The sequence below is a fragment of the Spermophilus citellus genome, assembly GCF_964194105.1.
Source record: "Spermophilus citellus genome assembly, chromosome: 8".
NCBI lineage: Eukaryota > Metazoa > Chordata > Mammalia > Rodentia > Sciuridae > Spermophilus > Spermophilus citellus.
Genome location: NC_138189.1, coordinates 66939571 through 66958521, shown reverse-complemented (window position 1 = coordinate 66958521; position 18951 = coordinate 66939571). Strand labels below are relative to the sequence as shown.

At 37.0% G+C, this 18951-nt stretch overlaps 1 protein-coding gene across 1 annotated transcript in view; it reads left to right on the top strand.

Moving 5' to 3' along the window:
* HPSE (heparanase) overlaps positions 1-18951 on the top strand; it is a 36106-nt gene that overhangs the window by 9453 nt on the left and 7702 nt on the right. The window contains exons 3-10 of the mRNA XM_081304507.1: positions 100-225; positions 10581-10754; positions 11962-12130; positions 12663-12710; positions 13241-13334; positions 13801-13907; positions 15009-15123; positions 17714-17832. Of these exons, the coding sequence (XP_081160633.1) occupies positions 100-225; positions 10581-10754; positions 11962-12130; positions 12663-12710; positions 13241-13334; positions 13801-13907; positions 15009-15123; positions 17714-17832 (952 nt within the window). The remainder of the gene's footprint in view (positions 1-99; positions 226-10580; positions 10755-11961; positions 12131-12662; positions 12711-13240; positions 13335-13800; positions 13908-15008; positions 15124-17713; positions 17833-18951) is intronic.

Sequence of the window (18951 nt, the reverse complement as noted above, 5' to 3'; positions counted from 1 at the left end):
TGATGCTGCTTTAGTCATGTAATAGCTAACTAAACGTGTGTAGGATTTCAACCTTATTACAACAAACACACATTCTCTAATTCTCTTTTCCACCCACAGATATTTGCAAATCTGGATTGCTCCTTTCTGATGTGGAGAAAAGGTTACAGTTGGAATGGCCCTTCCAGGAGCAGCTGCTACTCAGAGAACAATATCAGAAAAAGTTCAAGAGCAGCACCTACTCAAGTAAGGAACAAAAGTCTCCCGGCAGGTGTACTGGCCACAAAAGTATTTGGTTAGGTTAAATTTGGGTTTGAGTCTAGTAAGCCCCACAACAGTTGTGAAAGCTATACAATATTTAAATGCTATCAAGAGTTCATGGGAGGGGCTGGGGCTGGGAGTGTAGCTCAGTGGTAAAGCACACTCTTAACGTGCATAAGGCCCCAGTTTCAATAACCAGCACCAAAAAGAAAAAGGAAGAGTTAATGGGAAATCTTGAACCCAAAACTTTATTTCTGGCTTTTTCCTTTTTATCTGACTTTGCCTACTAGCCACAGAGTGAGGTTTAGAAATCAAAGATTCATGAACTAATAATGAATGACTTTTACTGCTCTCAAGAGCTAGGGAGATAGGCACAGTGCACACTCATGTAATCCCAGTGGCTTGGGAGTCTGAGGCAGGAGGATCACAAGTTCAAAGCCAGCCTCAGCAAAAGTGAGGCACTAAGCAACTCAGTGAGACTCTGTCTCTAAATAAAATACAAAATAGGGCTGGGGATGTGACTCAGTGGTCAAGTGCCCCTGAGTTCAATACCCCTACCCCCTCAAAAAAACAGAACTAAGGAGACAGGAAGACATGGATATATTCCTCATGTAAAATGTGAAAATCATTCACAACTTGTTCATCTGTTTCCCTTCCCAGAAGTAACTCCTATAGATTGACAATCTCTAATCTGAAAATGCAGACTTCAAACTCCTCCAAAATCCAAAAATTTTTGAATATCAATCAGATTAAGCATTCTCAACTGGTAAAGCCTATGCGAATATTCCAAAATCCAGAAAACTCTAAAATTTGAAACACTTGGTCCCAGGCATTTCAGATAAGGGAGATTCAGTCCATGGGAAGAGATGATATACATCATTAGGCAGGCAATCCTGGCTTGTACCAGTGCTGGCCACTAAGCTACTTTCTCATCTAAGCAGGAATTTATTTCCATTCATTGAAACACTTTTTTTAGTCTTCAAAAGAGGACAACATTACCACATAGGACTTTAAAGCAAATGAAACAAGCTATCTTTAACTATGCAATGTATTTTTATCTGAAATTGATGTTTTCTGATGTCACTCTAAATCTCAATTAAGATAATCATGTGCTCAGATACTCTAAACTGTCTTCTTTTGGCTTTTAAAAATATATATTATCATAACTTTATTTGGTTAGTTAGCATTTCTTAAAATCATAGTCATATTTTATTGCCCTCCACAAATGTTAACTTTAAAAAAAAGTGAAGGTTTGTGACAATCCTGCATCAAGCAAGTCTATTGGCATCATTTTTTCAATAGCACATGCTGATTTAATATCTCTGTGTCACATTTTGGTAAACTTGAAATGTTTTAAAGCTTTATTATTCTTGCTATGGTGATCTGTGATCAGTGATGTTAGTATTTTAATTGTTTTAGGGTGCCATAAACCATACCCATTTAAGATAGCAAAGTTAATTGATAAGTGTTGTGTATGTTTTGACTGTTCTGCTGACTTGCTGTTCCCCCATCTCTCTCCCTCAGCTCAGGCCTCCCTATTCTCTGAAACACAACTATGTTTAAATTAGGCCAATTAATAACTTTACAGAATCCTCTAAATGTTCAAGTGAAAATAAAGCCATGCATCTCCTACTTTAAACCAAAAACTAGAAATGATCAAGCTTAGTGAGAAAGGTCAAAGCTGAGCTAGGCTGAAAGCAGCCAAATTCTGAATGCAATGGAAAACTTACTGTTGTAAATTGAAAGTTCTATTCCAGTGCACACACAAATGATAAGAAAGCAAAACACCTTTATTGCTGATATGAAGAAATGGATAGTTTAGCAGTGTGGGTAGATCAAACCAGCCATAACAGTCCCTTGTGCCAAAGCCTAATCCAGCCTGAACTCTCTTCAGTTTTGTGAAGGCTGAGAGGACTGAGGGAGCTGCAGACAAAAAAAAATTTGAATCTAGCAGAAATTAATTCATGAGATTCAAGGAAAGAAGCATCTCCATAGCATTAAAGTGCACAATGATCAGTAAATGCTGATAGAAGCTTCAGCAAGTTATCCAGAATATCTGCCTAAGATCATTGATGAAGGTGGCTTTGCTAAACCTCAGGTTTTTATTGTAGACAAAAGAGCCCTCTATACTTAAAGAAAATAGTTGGGCTGGGGATGTGGCTCAAGCGGTAGCGCACTCGCCTGGCATGCGTGCGGCCCGGGTTCGATCCTCAGCACCACATACAAACAAAGATGTTGTGTCCGCCGATAACTAAAAAATAAATATTAAAATTCTCTCTCTCTCCCTCTCTCTCTCTCACTCTCTCTAAAAAAAATAAATAAATAAAATTTTTTTAAAAAATTAAAAAGAAAATAGTCATCTAGGACTTTCATAGCTAGAGAGGAAAAGTCAATGCTTGGCTTCAAAACTTCAGAGGAGCGTGGCTCTCTTGAAGGAGAGTGATACAAAAAGTGACTTTAAGGTGAAGCCAAGGCTCATTCACTATTTCACAAAATCCTAGGCCCCTGAAGAATTATACTAAATCTATCTTGCTTATGCTCTATAAGTGAAATAGCTCAACATAAGCGCTATTGCTTGGCCTATTGCTCAAGAAAAAAAGATTTGTCTTACTGAGTGTGATAGTGCACACCTGTAATCCCAGCTATTTGAGGGGCTTAGGCAGGAGAATCACATGGCAAGCCTAGGCAACTTTGCAAGACTCTGTCTTAAAATAAAGCATAAAGAAGGGCTGAGGATGTATCTCAGTAGTATAGCACCTATGGGTTCAATCCCCAGAGCCACACACACAAAAAAGAGCTTTCTCCTAAAATATTATGGCTCATTGACAATGCACCTGGTCACTCATAGTGCTATCAAACAACATTGTGTGTCTCAAATAAATTTTTCATGCAAGAAAGAGTCAGTTATGTGACAGACTTCACCTGGTCAAGAGCTGTGATGTGGATGTATACATAATGAGATTAATGTTTTCATGCTTGCTAATATAACATCCATTCAAGATACCATTAAGAATATTCATGATTCATGGAAGGAAGTCAAAATAGCAACATAATAGGAGTTTGAAAGAAGTCTATTTCAAACTTCATGGATGACTTTGAGGGGTTCAAGATTTCAGTGGAGGAAGTAACTGCCAATGTGGTGAAAAGAATTAGAAGTAGAGTCAGGAAATGTGATGTGATTTCTGTGATCTCATAATAAAACTTCAACAAATAAAGAATTATTTCTTATGAGCAAAAGAAAGTGATTTCTTAAGATGGAATCTTAATCTTACTAAAGATGATGCTGTTAACATTGTGTTGAACAAAGGATTTAGAATATTACATTAACTTGATTAAAAAGGCAGCAGGAGCCAGGTAGGGTGGCTGGTGGCACATACTGGTAACTCCAGCAATTTGGGAGGCTGAGGCAGGAGGATCATAAGTTCAAGATCAGCCTCAGCAACTAATTGAGACCCTTTCTCAAAAATAAAAATATAAAAAGGGGCAGGAATGTAGCTCTGTGGTTGAGAGCTCCTGGGTTTAACTTCTAGTAACACACACATGAAATCAGCAAGGTGAGAGAGGATTGACTTCAATCCTGAAAGAGGGTCCTCCCTGGGGAAAATGCTATCAAACAACACTGTGTGCCTCAGATAAATTTTTTATGTAAAGAAGAGTTAATCGATGTGGCAGCCTTCATTTTTGTTTTAGTTTAAGGAATTGTCACAACCACCCCAGCTTTCAGCAACCACCGCCCTAACCAGTTAGCAGCCATCAACATCAATGTAAATCCTCCACCTGCAAAAAGGACTTGCTGTTGGCTCAGATGGTCATTAGCATTTTTAATAATAAAGTATTTTTTAGAATATTTTTAGTTGTAGATGAACATCATACCTCTATTTTATTATTATTTTTTTAATGTAGTGCTGAGGATCGAACCCAGTGCCTCACATGTGCTAGGCAAGCGCTCTACTACTGAGCTACAACTCCAGCCCCAAAATAAAGCATTTTTAATTAAAGTATGTACATTTTAATGCTATTGAACACTTAATAGACTACAGCATAGCATACACATAACTTCTATATGTACTGGGAGACCTCAAAAATGTGTGTGACTCACTTTATTGTGATATTTGCTTTATTGCAATAATCCAGAACCAAATGCTCAATATCTTCAAGATAGGCCTGTACCTTACTTAAAATAGATTATTTATGTTTGTCAGATTTACTGTGTACTACATTTAAATACACACATACACACACACACACATCTCAGAAAATAGTTTATGTGCTAATAGCTAGTGTTCTCTAAACATTTTTGTGTATTCTTAAGAGGAGAGGAAACTACTCTGAAATTTTAATAAGCATGATTTGTTGTTGAATTCAACACAAAGCAGAGCTATCTCAGGTACCATTAAAGGAATAATAAACTACCAGGAATCTACAGTAGTAAGTTCTCTTTTTTATTTTATTTTTTTATTATTATTAGTTGTTCAAAACATTACAAAGCTCTTGACATATCATATTTCATACATTTGACTCAAGCACATTATGAACTCCCATTTTTACCCCATATACAGATTGCAGAATCACATCGGTTACACATCCACGTTTTTACATACTGCCATACTAGTGTCTGTTGTATTCTGCTGCCTTTCCTATCCTCTACTATCCCCCCTCCCCTCCCCTCCCCTCCCCTCCCATCTTCTCTCTCTACCCCATCTACTGTAATTCATTTCTCTCTTGTTTTTTTTCCCCTTTCCTCTCACTTCCTCTTATGTGTAATTTTGTATAACAATGAGGGTCTCCTTCCTTTACCATGCAATTTCCCTTCTCTCTTCCTTTCCCTCCCACCTCTCGTCCCTGTTTAATGGTGATCTTCTTCTCATGCTTTTCCTCCCTACTCTGTTCTTCGTTGCCCTCCTTATATCAAAGAAGACATTTGGCATTTGTTTTTTAGGGATTGGCTAGCTTCACTTAGCATAATCTGCTCTAATGCCATCCATTTCCCTGCAAATGCCATGATTTTGTCATTTTTTAGTGCTGAGTAATACTCCATTGTGTATAAATGCCACATTTTTTTTATCCATTCATCTATTGAAGGGCATCTAGATTGGTTCCACAGTCTAGCTATTGTGAATTGTGCTGTTATGAACATCAATGTAGCAGTATCCCTATAGTACGCTCTTTTAAGGAATAGTCCAAGAAGGGGAATAGCTGGGTCAAATGGTGGTTCCATTCCCAGCTTTCCCAGGAATCTCCATACTGCTGTCCAAATTGGCCGCACCAATTTACAGTCCCACCAGCAGTGTACAAGTGTACCCTTTTCCCCACATCCTCGCTAGCACTTGTTGTTGTTTGACTTCATAATGGCTGCCAATCTTACTGGAGTGAGATGGTATCTTAGGGTGGTTTTGATTTGCATTTCTCTGCTCTTTTATTTGTTGTTGTTTGTTTGTTTAGGGGGAATACTGAGGATTGAACCCAGAGGCACTTGACTATTGAGATACATTCCCAGCCCTTTTTATTTTTTACTTTAAGTCAGGGTCTCACTAAGTTGCTTAGGACCTCACTAAGGCTGGTCTTGAACTTGAAATCCTCCTGGTAAGGTATCATTTGTAATAAATCCTGATATAGGCCTGCTAGGAGAAGATCCCATGGTATTAAGTAATTTGGATTCCCAATTGCAGGAGAGTCATATTAAACATTTTACTGGTTTATTTTCATTTTCTAAAAAAGCTTCCTTCACTCCCATTATCTTGGTCTTATCAAGGTGTTAGGTATCTAACATTTTTACCTGCCTTGGTACTTGGACCTTTATAGTTCCTACAGCAACTGAATATACTTCCTTTGCTAACTATGCAACTGGGTTAGCATAACTCCAGCCATCATGCTGGCAATGCTAAAATGGATAACCAATACAGATATTCCATTTGCTTTGAGAAATATTTGACCTCTTTTTGAAATTCTCAATTTTAGTCTCCATGTCATGGAAACATAGATAGAAACCTACCATGTTTAATCTGGGCAGCTACTCATTATAATGACAAATATCTTAGAAGCCAATAAGTGTTTCCACACATTGTTCTGGATCCATGGCTTGGATTGGAAATGGTTAGTGGCTTGGGGGACATCATGCAATGGAAGGGATTGTGCAAGTCTGTTGTGGCAAGGGTGTGTTAATTGCTTGGTCAGTAGCCTGTATCCTAAGACAGATGTTCTAGAAGATACAGGTAAGTTTTCTAATACAGGTGGTCTCAGATGGTGTGTTCTTTTTAAGTAGAAGATGTTGAAAACATTATGATATAATATAGACTCACACTGTAAACCTGTTTGGGCAGGAAAGAGCAGCAGCATTACAGATGTAATTCTAGGTGTGACTACAGAAAAAAATTATTACACTCATCATACTTATGATCTCATTCATTGCTTTCCTTTTTCTCCGCCTCTCTTCCTCATCACTCCACTCCTCCACCCCAACGCCCCCTCCCATGCTGGATGTTAGACGCCTTCCTGTGAACTTATGTGGTACACTGCAAGGGAAAGAGTCAATTCCATTTTTTTTAAGTGTCTTTTAGGTTATCTTCATCCCAGGGATTTTTCCACTCTCCCGTATAGTAAGAGATAAGAGTTTAGAAAATAATTGATAATAAGATAATTAGTTGTGAGTTTTCTTACTGTATTTTCTATTTGGGGGAGGAAGTGGTGAGCTGGGTATTTTTTTCTTTTTCCTTTTTATTTGAAGAATGAATTTGAATCCAGAAATATAGACTTTGTTCTAGAATATGTAACTGTTCATTATCTTATAGGGAGATGTATAATAGAATTTCTTTTTTTATATAGTTTAATTTTATTTTTTATTGGTTGTTCACAACATTACAAAGCTCTTGACATATCATATTTCATACATTAGAATTTCACACCACGTAAATTCCAAGTTCATTTAGAAGAATGAAGAAATAGTGGGAGGATAGAGTAGGAATTGGATAAATTCTCTAAAATGCAAGAAGTTCAGGCCTTTTGAAATGCCATAATCTTTGGAGGCTAGGCAATAGTGTCCTTCATATCTGTAAGGGTATTTTATGATTTAAGAACAATTTTCACATGTGTTTCTTCAACCTTGGTTTTATCGGGCAGGCATGAGATGGTGCTTGTTCCAGGACTGTCAATCCACAGCAAGCGGTTCTATGGGATAAAGATATTGGCCCAATCATGCTGTAGTCTATAGGTGGGAGAGCTGGACCTGGGTCTTAGGTCTTGCAATTCCTGTAAAAAAATACCTGAGAAAACTAACTTATAAAGAGGAAAGCTTTATTTTGACTCAGGGTTCTAGTCCCTGATTAGGTGGACACATTGCTTTCAGGTTTCTGATGGGGGTGCCTATGGCAATGTCAAGGAATTTGTGGTAGAGCAAAATTGTCTACCTCATGGACAGGAAGTAAAAAAGAGAAAGAGGAAGAGACTGGGGTCTCACAGCTCCCTTCAAGATGTAATGTTAAAGTGTTATGTGTGTTTGCAGCTCCCAAATTTGGCAGGTCAGATCTAATAATTAATAAAGACAGTCTCTTTATGCAAGATAGCATTTATTTTAGCAATAACATGAAAGGTAAGAGAGAAAGAGAAGAAAATATATCATCATATTGGGGAAACACCAACACTTGAAGTCATGTAGCTGGAGAACCCCAGAGCAGTTTTACATAGCCCCAACTATAGTAATAGTTGGCCTGAAGTCTTATTCCAAGTGGGGCTTTTTAAATACAAGTTAGAATGAAGAAATCTCCTTTATAACAGCCTGCATGACCTAGTGATCCCCTCAAGGACACTTCATCTCCCCAAGGGCTGGCCCGATCCCAGAAGGGAAGGAGTGTTTGCCTTGAGATAAGTGAATGTCTCTGAGTTCCTCTGAGTGAGTCAAACTCATCAAGAAGTCTGCATTCTTTAGATTTGCATGGTAGGTACAAGAACCAGAAAGATCTCTTAATATTTTCCTTAGCCCTTTATAAAGAGAATGCACCCAATGACCTAAAGACCTTCTACTTGGTCCCACCTCCTAATAGCACCACCCTGGAGACCAAGTCTTTAACAGAGGAGCCTTTGAGATACATTTAAGATTCAAATGATAGCACGGATCCAGGGCACTTTCTACAACATGATTTTTATTATTTATTTATTGTGGGGCTGGGTTTGAACCCAGAGCCTTGTTCATGCGAGGCAAGCACTCTACCAACTGAGCTATATCCCCAGCCCCACACAATATAAGTGTAAGTAAGACATTTGAGTCACCCTTCTATAATAAATAGTCTCTTTGACATTGGGCAAAGAATTTACCTTGTTTGAATCTTGGTTTTCTCCTAGAAAAATGAGAATGAAGGTTTGTAGTAGGTTCTGTAATTCCAAGTTTCGTGTTGTCTTAAACTATGACCCTAAGATCTAGTAAAGCATTGTGCTACAGGACACGGGAGCATCTCAAACCCTAATGTCTGGCACCACAGTTCTGTGGAAGTGGGCAACACAGCAAATATCACAACACCTATTAATACTGTGATCTGGAATACCTCCCAAAGTCTCATGTGTTGAAGGCTTGACCCCAGCTGTTGGGGCTGAGAGGTGGTGTAAGCTTTAGAAGGTAGGGCCTTGTTGAATTTGGGGTCACTAAGGTGGACCTTTGAAGAGTGCATCTTGCCCTAGGTCTCTTCCTCTTCTCCCTCCGCTGCCTCTCTCTCTCTCTCTCTCTCTCTCTCTTTCTCTCTCTCTCTCTCTCTCTCTCTCCTCTCTTCCTTTGTCCTCTCTCTCCCTCCCTTCTGGCACCTTTGCTCTGCCACACCTACCACAATGTTCTGCTTCACTACAGATTGAAACCCCTGAATCTGAGCCAAAATAAGCATTTCCTCCTTTAGGATGTGTTTTCTCAAGTGTTTTCCACAGTGATAGAAAGGTGACATAGCTTGCAGAGTTGTTCCTGCTCAGCAGCCTTTATCAGCAGTATTTTAAATCTAGGATTTCACTGTTGTAGTTATCCAAGTAACTCAGGCCAAAGACTTAGAAACAAAACAAACACAGTGCCCATTTTAAAGAGAAAGGGTATAAATTTGCCAAATAGATAAAAGATTTTTTAACTAAGGGGTTCAAAAGTGAATTGCTGTATAACAAATGACTTGAAGTATACATGAAAATCCCAAGGACTTATGCATATCATAATTGTTGCCACTCTCAAAAGGTGATTTATAAACTAGCTAATGGGTTAAAAAAAAAAAGCAGAATACAGAAAATCACAAACTTATGGCGTTTATGACTCTAATTTTTTAACAGCATACCTAAGCCACAGAGATACCCTTGCACATGTCAGGCAAGTGTTCTACCATTGAACTATATCCTCAATCCCCTTTTTTTTGTTCTTGAGACAGAATCTAAGTTGCCCAGGCTGGTTTCGAACTTGTTAACCTCTTGCCTCAGTCTCCTGAGAAGTTAGAATTTTGTGCATGTATTACTGTGCCCAGCAATATACCTAAGTTTTGATTATTCAATTGCTAGTTCAAAACAACCTAATAGTAATAACTTTTATTATGTTTTGTTATGTTGATGTTTTCCCCTTGTAAGCTTAGAGTTTCTGCAGTTCCCCTGTGAATAGAATAGCCTGGTTAGATTTGAATTTTGGAAAAATAACAATAATTCTTTTTCTTTTTTAGCATGAATTATTTTTATCTATTACATGGGACATGTAATGAAAATTGTTCATTACTCATCGAAGATCAAAACTAAACTAGGTGTCCTGTACTTTTATTTGCTACATCTTAGATGCATACCCATGGATTTGCTATGACTCTTTAGGGCATCTTGACACATAATTTGGAAACCATAGCCCTATAGCCCTAGGCCATTTTTTTAATGTAAAACTGTACTTATTTTAAGTTAATAAGTCATCCAGGAATTTAAAAAATGTTTTAAATATAATTAAAGTACCCAAATATTTTGTATTCAGTTTGAGTAGAGATGTTCAGATTATGAAAATGGGGTTTATACTAACTGATAATGGTCCAGCCTGTGTACACTGAGCATTGAGCATTGAGTCATAAATTGTGGTGTCCCCAATTTACCTGCTGTCACTTGAGCAAAACCTTACTGCCAGAGCAGAACTTCTTGTATCTTCCAAGGACTTCCAACAGCTGAAGCAAATGAAGTAAGATTTTTTTTTCAATTTTCCTGTCCAATTTTGTTGTAACATAGACAAAATTATAGTCATTTATTGGTAATGGAATTCCTTTAATTTGATAACAAATAATACTCATTATGAAGATCAGATCTGGAGGTATTCTTCATTATGTTGCTGATCTAACCATTAAACCATAATATTTTTCTTTTAGGAAGCTCAGTGGATATGCTGTATAGTTTTGCAAATTGCTCAGGACTGAACTTGATCTTTGGTCTAAATGCATTACTAAGAACAGCAGATTTGCGGTGGAATAGTTCTAATGCTCAGTTGCTCCTGGACTACTGCTCTTCCAAGAATTACAACATTTCTTGGGAACTAGGCAATGGTGAGTACCCCTGGAAACTTTTAGTAAGGAGATTCCCCTTTGGCATTATTTGTTCCTATTTATGACATTCTTTTGAATATTAGCACATTCTTGCAGGTTTTCAACAATGCAACTTTTGGGAGCTAGGCACAATGATGCGTGTCTATAATTCCAGCTAGTTGAGAGGCTGAGGCAGGAGGATTGCAAGTTTGAGGCCAGCCTGGGCAACTTAGTGAGACCCTGTCTCAAAATAAAAAATAAAAAGTGCAAGAGATGTAGCTCAGTAGCTCAGTGTTAGTACACCACTGTGGTCAATTCCCAGTATGGGGGGTAGGGGTGGGCAATGCAACTTTTGAAGCTATATATGGGAGAAAAGTCTTATATATTCCAGAATACATTATTAGTCCCAGTTTATGCTATATTTGAGGTGAGGCAAACTATTAAAGCCAGCAACCTTCCCAGCTCCAGGTTCCCTTGAGATTTTCAGAGTCTATTAGACCTATTATGCTTGGCAGGCTGGACTCAGCAAAACTGTGAAGTAGGCCATTTGTTTTCACTCCCCCGCCCCTCCTTTCTCTGTTTTTCCATTTGTCAGTTAATCTCAGCAACCCTGTCCTAATTTTCATTACTTGCTCAAGATGACTAAAAGTTGCCAGCATAAAATATTACCCAAATCAAGCTCCTGAATGTCTCCTTCTTCACTCTTTTGCAAGGAACTTATAAATTCCAACTAAAGTGTTAATGATTAGTTCTATTTTTTTTCAAAATATAGTACTTTTCTATGCATTACCCAATGAAACTGATTATAAAATGGAAAATGAAATGTAACATAGTGAGCACATGCTCCGTGGTAGGTATTGTGCTAAGCATTTGATCTCTTCTCTCTGCCTCAAATTTTCCTCCTCCTCCTCTTCCTCTTCCTTCTTATTTAATACTGGATACAGACTATTTTCCAAATATTCATTGGTTTAATATTATTAACTTCAAGTTGTTCAATACCCTCCTCATACTTCATTTATGCAATTAACATTTTATTTTTATGGAAAAACATCTTTTTTATAACTGTGATTTTACTTTTCTTCACTTTGAATTGTAAGTTTTTGCAATTTGGAAAAATGTTTATTGAATTTATATGCTGCTGTGTTTTTGCTTTTAAAGCAAATTCTAGCTTTTAAAGTTAGGAAAAATGTCTAGATAGGTGAATAGTTTGACAATTGCTGTCTTTCAGAACCTAACAGTTTCTGGAAGAAGTCTGGGATTTACATTGATGGATTACAGTTAGGAGAAGATTTTATTGAGCTGCACAAACTTCTTAGAAATTCCACTTTCAAAAATGCAAAACTCTATGGTCCTGATGTGGGTCAGCCTCGAGGAAATACAGTTAAAATGCTAAGGAGGTAAGACCTAGAGAATGCAGAACCACTTTTCTTAACAATAGCCAGGTGTGGTGCCACATGCCTGTAATCCCCCACAGCTCAGGAGGCTGAGGCAGGAGGATCACAAGTTCAAAGCCAGCCTCAGCAACTTAGTAAGGCCCTAAGCAACTTAGAGAGATCCTGTCTCAAAATAAAACATAAAAAAGGTTGGGGATGTGGCTCAGTTTTTAAGGGCCCCTGGGTTCAATCCCTGATATCTCTCACTTCCCCACACAAAAAAATCTTCTGGGGATAATCCCCAACAGACCACCTGTTATTACACAATTTGCTGCCTGCCTACATGGTTTATTAAAAGAGGAAATATTGGCTTAGAATACCAAGAATTCTGGCACCTAGTTGGCACCTATAAAAAAAATTTGTTGTCAGAATTAGGTAGTTTTTGTGTTTGTCTGAATCTAACATCATAACAAGCCATTTCTATGGAATAAAACCCCTGTGTAAACATTGTACATCTATATGAGGAAGTGAGAGCATAATAGAATTTTTGTTCTAGTTTCCTGAAGGCTGGTGGAGAAGTGATTGATTCGGTTACGTGGCATCAGTAAGTATATCTTCTATTCTTAATACTAGGAAAATAATGCTACTTTTACTTACTGCCAGTTTTCAAAAAAATTATCTCCACTTAACTGTTAACTAGCTTTATAGTTCAGATAAGAAACAAATAGTATCTCAAGCAGTGTACTAGAATTTTAAGACGAATAAAACAAAAATGTAATGTTATTTTAAATAATATGGTATCTTTAAAGATCAAGGTATACTGTCAACTAACACATACAATATAAAAGTAGCTAAAACCAATTGCTTGCCAAAAACCAGGAAACCCAGAAGTACCTGTACTTGTGACTGTATCCTTTTAAGACAAAGGAACTGATTTCTAGTTTTTTGATAGACTGGTCTCTTCCTCTTGTTCCCTTTTCATCTTGGTCCTTTCTTTATAGCATCTCTGCCTTTTAAAAAAAAAATTTTAACAATGGGGATGAGCAAGATAGGAAGGAGAACAAGGTTGGCAATTGACTTAGAGCAGAAGGTAAAGTTTGTTATTTTTCTTTGAATATTTTCTGAATAATTTAGCTACTATTTGAATGGACGCATTGCTACCGAAGAAGATTTTCTAAACCCTGATGTGCTGGACACTTTTATTTTATCCGTGCAAAAAATTTTCCAGGTAATAGTCTTTTTAAGTTTTTTATATAAAACCAGAGTTCTTCTTTTGTAGTCTAGTTAGTTCTAAATTTCATAGGTATATATATTCACATGTTTTCTTTTCTAATTTTGGAGAATAAGCACTGTTTTATTCAGCCTTTGGTTTCTTCCCCAGCATTGGATCTTACTCATTTATATTTATTAGAAATGAAAAATACTATAACTAAAAAGAACAAATTTAAAAAAACTTCCAATAGTCTTAAGTATAATTAACTACCATAGACTATAATACTGAATATTTATATTCCTTCCATACCCTAGTATTCCAATAAAAGAAAATTGTTTAAGACCTAAATGACCATGAACTATTTTGTAACTGTGTAGGACAGATGGGTCTGGAAATACAAGGTTTTGGATGCTGTTAATCTTCAACACCACAGTTGGTCAGCTTGTCTGCAATTACCATGGAGACTCTCCTGTTCCCATAGGTGGTTAAGGAGACCAGGCCTAGCAAGAAGGTCTGGTTAGGAGAAACGAGCTCTGCGTATGGGGGAGGTGCACCCTTGCTGTCCAACACCTTTGCGGCTGGCTTTATGTGAGTGAAACTGCACTGGCCTCAGGGATCCAATTGCAGCCATTCTCCATCCTGTTAGTGTCAGCCAAAACCAGAACAAAGACAGTTTTTGTGGCTGAAGCACCAAAATTTGTGCCAGATAGTGCAAGAAAATCACTTGTTAAAGCTTGTTGGACCTCTTTAACAAATGTCCCAAATTAATCATTAAAAGAATGAGTGGTTTTAGACATTATATTCCTTAATTGTGGCCTAGAAATATGTCACAGGAATCCTTCATGTAAAAACGCTCCCTGTAAATCAATGCATCGGGAGTGCTGGCTCTGAGAAGCATGCTTAGAGTATCCAGCTGTATTATAGATTCCCAAGTAGTTTAGAATCTAAAATATAAGGTCACAGCACAGGGCTATCAGTGAAGTTAAAGATTTACTGAATCACCTCATTAGCCAACACCAGAAACTTGATTGCTTTAAACCATGGTGTATTTACATTCAGTACGTTACTTCCTGAGTATGCTTATCTATAGTTCTGTGTCCTCATAGAGATTTTTTCTCTTTCCTCTCCTGTCCTACCTCTCCCTACCCACTTCTTTCTTCATGGTTCTAATCTTATGATATAATATAAGAATGGAGAGAAGAACGGAGGCATTGGTTTTACCATTAATGAAAGACTTGGGTTGTAGATGGTGGGGGTACAGACAGGGTATGATAGGAGATGTCCTAAGAGTTTAATTGTGATTCTACTTGTTCTCCATCTTTATCTCTGCTGGCTACAACCTTTTCTTCAGCCCTCTCACAGTGTGTATATAGGGGTCAGGCACAGGATGAGGAATTGTCTCTTGGGGTGGGAATTTGTCTACTCTGCTTTGTAGAAGTTGCCTTGTCCTGAAAGGGACTCCTGGCAAGTTAGTGGCCTTCAAGGATGTGTCATCTTGCCGGTGTAGGGAGACGTGAGGGAGGATGTGCTGCTGCACACAGTTCATTTCATTGGAATGGCTTCTGTATAATTAATGCCACTCATCTAAGTTCCCATTAATAGACAAATAATAAATCATGATTGTGTGTAGTTAGAATTGAGGGATTTTGTTTTCAAACCTAAACAAAGCTGAATGTTTCTCTGCCCCAGGTGGCTGGATAAACTAGGCCTGTCAGCCCAGATGGGCATAGAAGTGGTGATGAGGCAGGTTCTCTTTGGAGCTGGAAACTACCACCTAGTAGATGAAAACTTCGAACCTTTGCCTGTAAGTGACCATTATTTTTCTACTTTTATGAGAAGATAAAAGTATGCTCAGAGCCCTTCTTAATTTGTTGAACAATACTAACCCCTTATATTTATAGACAGTCCTCACAATAAATAATCAAATCGTGGGATGATGAGTTGAAAGGAACCTAGAGTGACTAGAGAAGAAATCAGGAACCAGAATTAACTCTTTTTAATGCAGGCCATTTGAAGCACAGAGTACATACACTTTTTTTTTCCCTTCAGCACTAGGGATTGAATCCAGGGGTGCTCAACCACTGAGCCACAGCCCCAGTCCTTTTTATTTTTTATTTTGAGACAGGGCCTCACTAAGTTGCAGAGACTGGCCTTGAACTTGTGATCCTCTTGCCTCAGCTTCCCAAGTTGCTGAGAGTATAGGCGTGTACCACCACACCTGGCCAAGGATATGCTTTTTTTTTTTTTTAGTTGCAGAGGAACACAATACCTTTATTTTATTTATTTATTTTTATGTGGTACTGAGGATCAAACCCAGTACCTCGTATATGCTAGGCAAGCATTCTTACCGCTGAGCCACAACCACAGCCCCTGGATATGCTTTTTAAAAAGGGTCATTTCAAATTTTTATGACTCATCTCACAAGATAACAAACTTTTATCTTGCAAATTGTTTTGCAAGACTCGGGTTGTAGATCAGTAGTAGAGCACTTGCCGTGCATGTAAAAGACCACAGGTTCAAACCCCAGCACTGCCCTTCCCCCCCCCAAAAAAAAAAGTTTGTGAAACAAATCAAAGTTAAAATTTCTATAGTGCCCAAAGCTTCACAAAATTTTTATATCATGAAATCATATTTTATTTAGTTTTAAAATGAGCCAGTGCCATATATTTCTTTTAAAAAACTTACTCTAAGAATTGAATATTTGTTAATCAGCTTCAAGATATTTATGAATGAAGTCTCATTTTCATCCTATCTCTAACTGTATCTGTTGCCAAGTGAAGAAACATAGCTTTGTTTATCCAAAGTGCCACCTGTAAGATATATATATATATATATATATATATATATATATATATATATATATATAGTGCTAATTTATATAGATGTATATTTACCTAATTTATATACATACATATTATCCTAGTTTTTATTTATATACATCTTATACATCTGTTATCCTAATTTATATGTACATATTTATATATGTACATATTTATATACATATAAATTAGGGTAATAGAAATGTAACCCTGAGGGCTGGGGATGTGGCTCAAGCGGTAGCGCGCTCGCTTGGCATGCGTGCGGCCCGGGTTCGATCCTCAGCACCACATACCAACAGAGATGTTGTGTCCGCCGAGAACTAAAAAATAAATATTAAAAAAAAATTAAAAAAAAAAAAAAAAAAAGAAATGTAACCCTGAGAAGTATGACTTTGATTTCTATCATCTAAAATGGATTTGAGGATTTCTGTTTTCTAAGAAAAATTCTTGAGGGAGTTAAAATTCTATTTAATCAGTGTTTCACATTTTCCTTATTGTCTAAAATATTACTAATAGTTTATTATTCAAACCAGAATCCAAACAAGGTCTGCCTAATGCATTTGGTTGATATGTCTCTATGTTTGTTCAGCTTTAGTTCTCTTTTCTCTCTTTTGTCCATGTAATTTATCAATTAAAGAAACTAGGTGGGTTATTTTAAAAGTGTTTCCCACATTCTGGATTTTAATAAATTTATTCCTGTCATATCATTTAGCATATTTGTTGCTCCCATTTCCTGTAAACTGTTAGCTATACCTAGAAACGTGAGCTTATTCAAGCTCTGTTTTGAGGGAGCAAGAATTCCTCACAGATGATGTCGTGTTCTTCTGTCTGGAAGTACTTAATGTTTCTCTCTTCTTTTGATCTTGATAGATAATGATTATTGCTTAAACCATCGTTTTATTAGGAGGGTTATCAGATTTTAAAGGAAATTATTTTTGTCTTAGAAGTTTTATTTCAAAAAATCATCTTTGTGTATGTGTGTATTTGTGGATGTGTATGTCTTAAATTTCTGGTTTAAGCTGAGTGTGGTGGTACACACCGGTAATCCCAACAATTTGAGAGGCTGAAGCAGGAAGATTACAAGTTTGAGGCCAGTCTCAGTAACTTAGCTAGACCTTGTCTTGAAATAAAAAATTTAAAGGACTGAGGATATAGCTAAATGGTAAAGCACCCCTGAATTCAATCCCCAGTCTACCCCACTGTCCCGAAAAAAAGTTCTGGTTTGAGCTTTACCTTGAATTCTTGGATGAAAAACAACCAAGAATATTTAAACTTCCTGAGCAATTGATTGCATTCTTGAAATATGTCTTCCTGTGGCTCTGACTCTCTGAATTTTGGAAGTCCTCTAGAGACACAAAGCTGCAAATAATGTATTTCCCTCAGATTCAAGGTGATCATATAGAAGGAAGGGGAGGATCACATGGGAGGAAGGGAGGAAAGAAATAATCCTATTTACATATATGCAGGATAAGAGTCCTACTCTTTGTAGGATAGCTATTTGCTTGCCACTAGTTTTGTTAATAAAATAAGTAAAGTTTTATTTTTGACCCTGCCCTCCCCAACCACCACAACTAGGATTATTGGCTGTCTCTCCTGTTCAAAAAATTGGTTGGCACCAGTGTGTTCATGGCAAGTGTGAAAGGCCCAGACAGAAGCAAAGTTCGAGTGTACCTTCACTGCACAAACGCCAACCAGTAAGTGTGAAGCATGCTGTTAGCCAACCTACAAGGTTTAATCCATAAGCACATAACATCCTATACTAACACCCTGTTGCTATCTGTCTACACAGAGGGTCTAAGCTGTGTCATTGGTCATTTTCATTCTTTGTTTTTTTTTTTACATTCATGGTGATATGATATCAGAATCTAACTTCAAAAAATTGCTTAAATGTAGGCATTTACAGTCAATAAAAATTTAGATAATGATTTTAATTGTCATAATCAATAATGGAAATATACCAAGTTTTAATATATAAGGATAGTAAAAATATAAGAAAATATAAATACTTTTGTGTAAGCATTAATTCATTAAAGGAGTATGAGCATAAATATAAGTGAGAATTAATATGAATAAACAATTTTAATGTATTTATCTCCTGTCATACCTAAGAAACACAAAGGAAGAAGAAGAAAAATAATCAAAAGAAAGGGAACAATAAAAATAACAATCTTAATTTCAAAAGTTGCCATCATAGTTTCTAGAGTTGAGAGGCCCTAGAGAGACTTTTATAGTCCTGCAATGTGGCTTTAGGTAGCAAACAATATTCCTAAATCCCAGGGATTTTCTCTTCTCAGTTTCAATCTATCATCCTGATAGAAAGGTACTTTAATACTAATTCTAGCAAAAAAATCCACCTGCCATTTCCATTTTCTGTGACTGGAAATACTATGGAGGGTAGAGACCCCACTAGGAAGTAATAAGGGAATGGTTTGAATGGATGAATTCTGAAATGAGTCCATGTTTCCTGTTCATTTCATTCTTTTCATAGAGATAGGAAGAGATGCTATTTATATAGTTTGTAATTTGAATTCATATGAACTCATGAAATTTACTTTTTTATCATTTAGCCTTCTTATACTTAAAAATGGGTGGTCTATCTGGCTTTCCAACAACTTAGTCTGACAAATTAGTAAAGATTTTAGAGGTCTGGCTCCAAAAATTGTAGTATAAAGAGCAATATTTTTTCTGTTTTTGTTCTGTCCAAGGGATCAAACCCAATGCCTCACACATGCTACTCCCCCAGCTCCTAAGAGCAATATTTTTAATTATGTTTTCAGAATAGGACCACATGTGTAGTCTAATATTATAAAAAG